At 34.1% G+C, this 8,294-nt stretch overlaps 2 protein-coding genes across 2 annotated transcripts in view; both read right to left on the reverse strand.

The window, feature by feature from the left end:
* LOC110427494 (pleiotropic drug resistance protein 1-like) overlaps nucleotides 1–8,294 on the reverse strand; it is a 13,539-nt gene that overhangs the window by 1,812 nt on the left and 3,433 nt on the right. Inside the window, exons 3-16 of the mRNA XM_021443040.2 lie at nucleotides 4,209–4,368; nucleotides 3,998–4,074; nucleotides 3,621–3,674; nucleotides 3,432–3,522; nucleotides 3,041–3,342; nucleotides 2,675–2,956; nucleotides 2,266–2,582; nucleotides 1,992–2,152; nucleotides 1,791–1,894; nucleotides 1,559–1,715; nucleotides 1,345–1,473; nucleotides 1,103–1,263; nucleotides 654–986; nucleotides 1–248 (exon numbers count right to left, since the gene is read on the reverse strand). The exon at nucleotides 1–248 is cut by the window's left edge and continues 43 nt beyond it. Of these exons, the coding sequence (XP_021298715.2) occupies nucleotides 1–248; nucleotides 654–986; nucleotides 1,103–1,263; nucleotides 1,345–1,473; nucleotides 1,559–1,715; nucleotides 1,791–1,894; nucleotides 1,992–2,152; nucleotides 2,266–2,582; nucleotides 2,675–2,956; nucleotides 3,041–3,342; nucleotides 3,432–3,522; nucleotides 3,621–3,674; nucleotides 3,998–4,074; nucleotides 4,209–4,335 (2,543 nt within the window). The 5' untranslated portion in view covers nucleotides 4,336–4,368. The remainder of the gene's footprint in view (nucleotides 249–653; nucleotides 987–1,102; nucleotides 1,264–1,344; nucleotides 1,474–1,558; nucleotides 1,716–1,790; nucleotides 1,895–1,991; nucleotides 2,153–2,265; nucleotides 2,583–2,674; nucleotides 2,957–3,040; nucleotides 3,343–3,431; nucleotides 3,523–3,620; nucleotides 3,675–3,997; nucleotides 4,075–4,208; nucleotides 4,369–8,294) is intronic.
* Nucleotides 5,903–8,294, reverse strand: part of LOC149526394 (pleiotropic drug resistance protein 1-like) — a 4,007-nt gene continuing 1,615 nt past the window's right edge. Inside the window, exons 8-10 of the mRNA XM_089785501.1 lie at nucleotides 6,408–6,496; nucleotides 6,246–6,365; nucleotides 5,903–5,953 (exon numbers count right to left, since the gene is read on the reverse strand). Coding sequence (XP_089641627.1) covers nucleotides 5,903–5,953; nucleotides 6,246–6,365; nucleotides 6,408–6,496 — 260 coding nt within the window. The remainder of the gene's footprint in view (nucleotides 5,954–6,245; nucleotides 6,366–6,407; nucleotides 6,497–8,294) is intronic.

Consider the following 8,294-nt stretch of genomic DNA (forward strand, 5'->3'; position numbering starts at 1 on the left):
GTACACACAACTGTTCTTCCAGTGTCCACTGTGTTCCTAACTGTTCTCATAACAATTGCGGCAGCTCTTGCATCAAGCCCTGAAGTTGGCTCATCCATGAAAATTATAGAGGGGTTGGCCACAAGCTCAACTGCAATAGTAAGCCTCTTACGCTGCTCAGTCGACAAACCATTTACACCAGGTAAGCCAACTAGTGCTTGCCTTAATGGATTCAGTTCCACAAGCTCCATGACTTCCTCAATGAACATCTGAAATCATATGTTGAAATAGAACCATCAATTTAATTCAAGACAAAGTGATCACTAGGAAAATGTTTTATTTTGTTGGACTCTGCTGTGAGGATTTCAATCTAGATAAACTGACCTATCTACCCCACAGTCAAACCCTTTGAACAAGTTTATTAAACAATATAAACATTGGTAATTGGTAAAAAAAAAAGAAAATCACTTTCTTTTTCAACTAAATTATGTGTTAACTTTCTTGAATTTATCCTAATCCATAATCAATGGAAGGGAAAATGTTATCAAACTCAAAGATTCTCAACTTGAACAAACCCTGAGGAGTGGAGATCAAATTTTGTATTACCTTAGCCTAGTAAACACCTCTAGGTTTAGCAAAGTAGAATAAGAGACTTAGGGTTTCAAAATGCCAACCTTTCTGGCTTCAGCATCTACTTCAGCGGGTAGTCGAAGCCAAGCAGAATAGAGCAACGACTCATACACAGTGACATGCGGAGAGTGAATATCATTTTGCTCACAGTATCCAGATACTCGAGCAAATGTTTCTTGCTTCTTTGGGTAACCCGAAACTGTGATGTTCCCATCGATATAACCACCAGTTTTTCTACCAGCCAGCACATCCATCAGAGTGGTTTTACCAGCACCACTAACGCCCATTAGAGCTGTGAGAACGCCTGGTCTGAAAGCACCACTAACACCTTTCAATAGCACCAACCTATCTTCAGTGATACCTTGTTCTTTCATTTCCTGCAAAGTTTCAATTCAACCAAACAAACTCTCATATATCTGGACGTTATTAAACTGAAACAAGACAGCCCCAGCATTGGACAAATATGGTAGTTGTACATGGAACCTTATGTTACCTGTGGCATATCGACAGAATATATAATGTCATCAAATGTGATGGAATGTGGCTCAAATGGAAGAACCATTCCCTTTTTCTTGTTGCCAAGAGCTCCAACAGTTGTCTCAGTCATAGATGAAGACTTGGATGAGGTGCTTCTTTGAATATCATCTAGAAGCTCTGCATGTCGATTAGATTTAATATTGTAAATAATGGCTTGTATCCAACGATACTGGACACAAATATAAACAAGGCCTCTACCTAATTTAGCCACAGGACTTGAGCTACTATCATAGTTGGATAACGGAATGCTTCTGCCAACTCCGACTCCATTGTCTTGTTCATTGCTTGCAGCGTCTTCGGATATTATGGCCCGAGGCTTATCAAATGCTGCATATTTATTGGAAAAGGGGTAAAAGGTTAGCTCTCATTTCCAAAGGGAGGCAAAATTTTAAGAAGGTAAAGCCATGCTCACAATTTAGATAGGTAAGAGCCAGAGTAAAACAAAAGTTGAACAATAATGTGAATCCAGTTAATGCCCCTACTCCGATCCAAAACCAATGTGGATCTTGGAAGAACCCCCGAGACTTCAAAACTCCTATTCCCATTGATTCTGTTGAGTTTGGACGAACCTTCAATGTGAAAGATCAGCAGATTGTGAATAATAAAAGCAAAGCCATAAGCATTGCAAAATTCAAAGAATTTACATGTTTCCACTGGTTGCCGAGAAACTCATTAACCATCAATGCATTTTGCCCATACATCATCGGTGAAATCCAGTAACCCCATATCCACCATTTCTTTATGTCCTCTATGACATTAAATAAATAAAATTGATTAGCATTGTTTAAAGTTCGATTTTCATTAACAGCTTGATTTCCTATTCTGTTTCTAACACTTTGACATACCTCGTGACAAGACAAAGCCACCCAATGCAAAAAGTACCAGCAAAGCAAATGCCCCAAATGTGTTAGAAACAATCATGTTTCTGCCGGTTGCTGCAATGAACCGAAACAATCCAGAAGCCATTTGGTTAACAAGAATAAGGGCGAGGTACTGTCTAAACAACCTGCTCCAGATGAATTACTTGAACATCAATTTGGATCGGAGCTAGTGAACAAGCTATTACATATACTACTAGGCAAGTACCCCGTGACTTTTTATTGTCGTTTCTTTGTTTACCTTCCAACATTCGGATCAAATCCAATGACATAGTAGGTAAGAAATACCCATATCGCAACTTCCACAAATGTGATAGGGATCTTGAGTATCCATGTTGGTAGAGCATATGCCCATGAAGGAAAGAATAAGAGGTCTCTTTGCTTGTAAAAGACTGGAAGCTTAGCAATGGTCATAGAAATCTCAGACATTCCGTTAAACATGATCGTAATCAAGCCAAAAAACAAAGCACCCATATAGATCTGTCCCCCCTCAATTGAACCTCGATTCATTTCAGTCCTTACGAAGAGTGTCATAGTAATAAACGCCATTATTGTGATCTAATTGCATAAAAGAAAGAATCAGGGAAGTTAGAGTCACAATCATATAAACCTTAATTGTGGTAAAAGAATTAAATATCATTAGTACGCACTTGCATACACTTGAAGGTATAGACGAAAGAGTTTCTCTTCATCAATAGATATTCCCTTGAGATGCAAGCTTTCACCAACTCCTTCAATCCAAGACCATACTTTTGGGTTGTCAAAGCAGCTGGGTGGCTCTTTGTTTTGTCAAATGGAGTTCCAAGGTCATCACCAAGTTTCATTCCCACATGGAATGATTGGAATGCTTCAGCAAATTCATTGGCTGTGACAAACCTGTATGGTTGATCTTTACGTATCCAAAACTGCATTTGATCTTTCCTCGATGTCACCTACAATGAATTACGTTGAGTGATATGATAGAACAGCAACTATTTAACAAAGATGAAAGGAACAAATTCTCTGTCAAGACTTACTTCTTGCAAGAAGTCAGCCACGCCTTTTCTCTCAGGACACCTGAAGCCCATAGATTCAAAAAAGCTCAGCACGTGTTCACGAGGGCCCTGATATACAACTCGGCCATCAGAAAGGAGAATAATGTCATCGAAAAGATCATAAGTCTCTGGAGCTGGCTGAAGAAGCGAGATGACTGTAGTTCCATTAAGGATGTGAACAGTTTGCTTGAGCGAGTTCACAATTTGGAAAGTTGTTGAACTGTCCAGACCGGTAGAAATCTCATCCATAAACAGAGCCTTTGCTGGTCCGACCAGCATTTCACCTATTTCAATTAACATAATTACATTTGATGATAAGAAATTTTGGTACTTTGGTAATGGAATTAATAGCTTAACTGATTTAACTAGTTACCTGTTGTGACACGCTTCCTTTGTCCTCCAGAGATACCCCTTAACATTTCATCTCCCACCATGGTGTCAGCACATACTTCCAGTCCTAAAACCTGTAAAAGTTATGGCTAACGCATCCAATAAGGATTTTTCTACCTTAGTTGGTTGTTGAATACCTTTCAATATATATGAGAGCTTTCTGTAATATTACCTTTAGAATATAATCGGTAATTACATTCGCTTCCTGACCTTCTGCTGCGGCTGCCTGCAATGTTAAAAATGACGACGTGAAACATATTAATCGTGATGGCAACAAGATTCCCTATAATGGGAATTCTGGTCATGTAAAACTAATCTCAATTTTAATTCCATTTCTGGATTTCAATCAAATTTTATTTCGTCTTGTCATGAATCAAGAGACCAACCAAAGTATATGGATCAGCTCGAGTGCATAGAACATGAATTTAAGCTACACATGCAACTAACTTTTACAGGAGCCCTGAAGAAGAACTAAACAGGACAGGCATTCTGCCTGTGAGGAAGAAAAGGTGTCCATATTTTACATTACAATGGCTTCTTAGTTCTTACCTTCATGAAGACATCAATGTCAGGATCAGGTTTAATGTTTGCTTCTTTCTCCCTTCTTGACAACTCTGCTAACATCTCTGTCAACGCCCCCAAACAACAAAGTGTCATTTTTTTGAAGAATAGAAAATCATGCAGATTGTACCCAAAAAAATTATGTTGCAGCAGAAAAAATGTTAAAAAAATCGTAAGGGGTGGTGTCAATCAAACCAACCATAACGATCTCCAACCCCTTGGCATCTTGCAGAAAAGGCCAAAGTTTCCCTCACAGTCATTTCGCCTATGTGAAGATCATGTTGACTGATGTAGGCAGCTGTTCTTTGGGGCACAAACTCATGCATGCCATGCCCATTGTAAGTCACTCTCCCGGAACACTACAAGAGAATTTCAGCTCCAAATTAGAAATAAGAGCAAAGACAGAACTAGTAGTTTCTTTGTCTACAATAAATGCCAAATTTTTATTTTCGATTCAATAACAACAAATGTTATTTAATACAAAAGTCAAAAATCTATTATAAAAACTTATAAATCAAGATACACATACTTTAAAAACAATAAGATTAAATTTTTATATCAAGATTCAAGTATTTCAAAAGAGATTAAATTTTAGACCAAGATTCGGATAACTCAAAAGCGATTCAAGTGTCTCACCTCTGAAGGGATTCATATTCTTTTATAGGGGTTCTTTGTTTTCTAAAACCAGTTGCTAATTAATTCTAATGGCTAACTAAGTTACAATCCTTACTTTTATAAATATACTAATAGACTTTGATTCATTAGACTTAATCATAGTTCAACCAGGCTTCTATATTAAACTCAAAATAAGAATATGCATGGCATCTTTAGGGATCTCCATACGGCTATGAACCCAAGTGCATGTCATCTCATGACTTATATTTTATGTAGAATTTTATTTACTCTAATATTATCAGTTAGTTTCTTAAATTAATTAAGAAACCTTATTTACCGATTAATTGCAACAATGTCTATCAACACATTGCAACTAACCTTTGTAGAGAAAAAAATATCAATGGGGTCTTTTCAGTACAATCTTTACTAATTGGTCTTTTCACCATACTATATTCCTCATGGGTTTTATGGATAAATAATTTTCACTGGCAAATCCAACCCATGTAATACTAATTCATGATTTTCATTCCTCTTGGACTTTGAAAAATATTTTTCTTAAAGACACTAATATATAATATTAATATAAATAATATAATTCTAAAACATCTCTTAGAAAACACACCGATCGAATTTCTTGAGTTCAACAATCTTATGAAAATCACCTAAATATCTTTCTCAATAGAGAATGATAAATCCTTTATTGAGCATCCAATCTAATTTTATTTAGCATGTATGTAACCCAATGTACAAGGGCATAGCCTTTAAATTTAGCATCACCTATTGGTAACATAAAAGTCATATAGATACTCAAATAAATTATATTCAACTCTCAAATCTAAGAATAATTAATAAATTGTAACAGGGCTCTTTTTAATTATTGATAGTGACAGACTTATATAGAGCTCTTTAATTGGATCTTGTTTGATATATGTATCTCATATACTACACTCGCTTGCTTTATGGTTACTATCCTAATGTCTAAGTTAAAACATTTTATTAAACTATCAATAGGACTAATAAAGTAAAGACCATCCATTAGAAAACCAAAACCACTAAAAAATTTATTAAATTGAACCATAAGTTTGGTAATAAAATTTAAAGAATAACCAGTAAGTCCAACTTTGGAAACTGAAATCAAATTTCAACGAATATTTGGGACATAATAGCATTCCTCTAAAATTATAGTCCTATTATGAGATAATTTCAAAATATAAGTTCATATGGAAACTGCTGTCCCTATTGCACTTGTTCTTAACTCCAAGTTCACCACTCCCTCATTTAGCCTCCGAGTTTCCTTGAACCCTCACAACAAATTGCAAATGTGTGAGGCTGTGCCAAAATCCACACACCATACGTTAAAAGGACCAATAGTCAAATTAGTTTCATTAATAAGCACAATTGGCATACCTTCAGAAGGTTTTTCTTTTTTCAAAATTGTCAAGTAATGATGACAATTCCTTTTCCAATAACTAGGCTTGTCATAATGGAAACAATTTCCTTTGCTTTCCTTTTTCTCTATAGCCTTGTTCAAGTTTCCACCCTTATTCTTCTTGTAGAACTTAGATCCATTAAAGTTTTTATTCTAGTTCTTGCCCTTAGACTTGAACTCAAAGTCACTTACCTCTCTAGTCAACATGACAGTAGACTTATCCTTCTTTATCAAATCCTCAACTACTTGCGACATATTGAACAGCTCAGATAGTGTCACCACCATCTTATTCATGTTATAGTTCAAAACAAACTGATTGAAGGATTTTGGTCAAGATGACAGGATAACATCAACCTTAGTTTCATCATCCATCTCCGTACCAAGCATCTCAAGTTCATTAATGAATGAAATCATCTTCAAGACATGTTTTCTAGCTAGACTGCCTGCCACCATTTTAGTGGGCATTAGTCCTTTCATAGTTGCTTTTTGTGCACTACGATTTTGTTCTTCAAACATCTCCTGCAAGTTAGGGATCATATCCCTTGCAGTTACTAGGCCTTGATGCTACATTTGCAACACATTGGTTATTAAAGCCAATATGTAGCACTTAACTCATTTGCCTTAAGTCACTTGCTAAATACATTCTTTTGTTCATCTATGGCAACAACTTCATGGAGTTTAGGTGGATTTGTGGTTAATACATATGCTATCTTTTCAGCATTGAGAACAATGGTAAAATTTCATTTCATTCTACATGATTTGGATCTAACAATTGATTGCCATCCAAAATTTTGACCAAGGGTTTAAAGTTGGCCATCTTAAATTTACAAAACAGTGCATAAATAATATATATATATATATATATATATATATATATATGCACTCACTCACTCACTGAATTCAGGCATAATAGATCTACGATGGTACCTCCCACTAGATATTAATATTTCCTAAACTAGAATATAATAATTATATTCAAAATTCTAAGTGGGCATCAAAAACCAGATTTCCATATATACAATTAAAGCTTTAGTCTAATAATGATGTATACCCTGAATAGACAAGCAACTTTTAGTCATCACAATTTTATCTTAGGTTTTAATTTATTTCTTTTATTGCAACTTTTGATAATTTTTGGCCTCCAAACATAACATGCTTGAAGCCTTTTGGTCACCATGTTAAATTTGGTTAAGTGCAACTATTGTCTAAGTGTATTATATGTATGCAAAAGATATGCCATCATTTTAGCTGAAAGTCAATTAAGTCATACATATACCTATCTTCCCAAGAACTAGATTAAGCAAACTAATTAATCAAAATCTAACTTGTCCTTTTGGCTTCATTGTACCCTAATTAATTAAAACCTCAATCAACTAATAATGGAAGGCCATAGAAATTATTTTAATAAAGTAATTCTATTAGGCACTTAATATTTTGTTTTGGGGATTTTATTAATTGTGTATCATATACAATTTGATATCTTATATCAAGTAGGTATAAACTCCAATTAACGTCAAATATATATTAAATGAGTATAATTCTAATATATCATCTCATAACAAGATTATTATAAGTCAATTTGATATATTATATCAAATAGGCATAAACTTCTACTAACCAAAAATATATATTAAGTGGATATAATCCTAACATGTTATACATTATTATAATACAATTTGATAACTTATATTAAATAGCCATAAACTCCCACTAATCTAAAATATATATTAAGTGGGTATAAATGTAAAATGTTATCTCATAACAAGATTATTATAATGCAATTTAATATCTTATATCAAATAATCATAAACTCCCACTAATCAAAAATATATATTAAGTTGGTATGAATCTAACATGTTATCTCATAACAAGATTATTATAACAACTATAGTTAATAAAGCAAAATCACATACTTATGCTATAATCAATAAAATATATCAAAACTATAGTTATATCACAATCATTCATATAATTCCATTCAGCTAACTAACATCCTATGTAAATCAACAAAAGATTTTTAATTCATGAATGATTGTCATACAATTTAAAGAATTGAAAAATTAGACTAAGTCACATATTAGAATAATTCTTTTCAACTTTTGGGCTATTAACAATCCAAGACATCGATAATCAGTGAGATCAAGAAAGTAACAATAATCAATAGAATTATCTCAACTATCATAATATCTATATTCTCTAGATGGCATAGCTCTAATACCCCTGTTAGTTTCTTTGTCTACA

This window comes from Theobroma umbraticum, unplaced genomic scaffold, assembly GCF_002168275.2.
Source record: "Theobroma umbraticum cultivar Fairchild unplaced genomic scaffold, ASM216827v3 scaffold_34.0, whole genome shotgun sequence".
Taxonomy (NCBI): domain Eukaryota; kingdom Viridiplantae; phylum Streptophyta; class Magnoliopsida; order Malvales; family Malvaceae; genus Theobroma; species Theobroma umbraticum.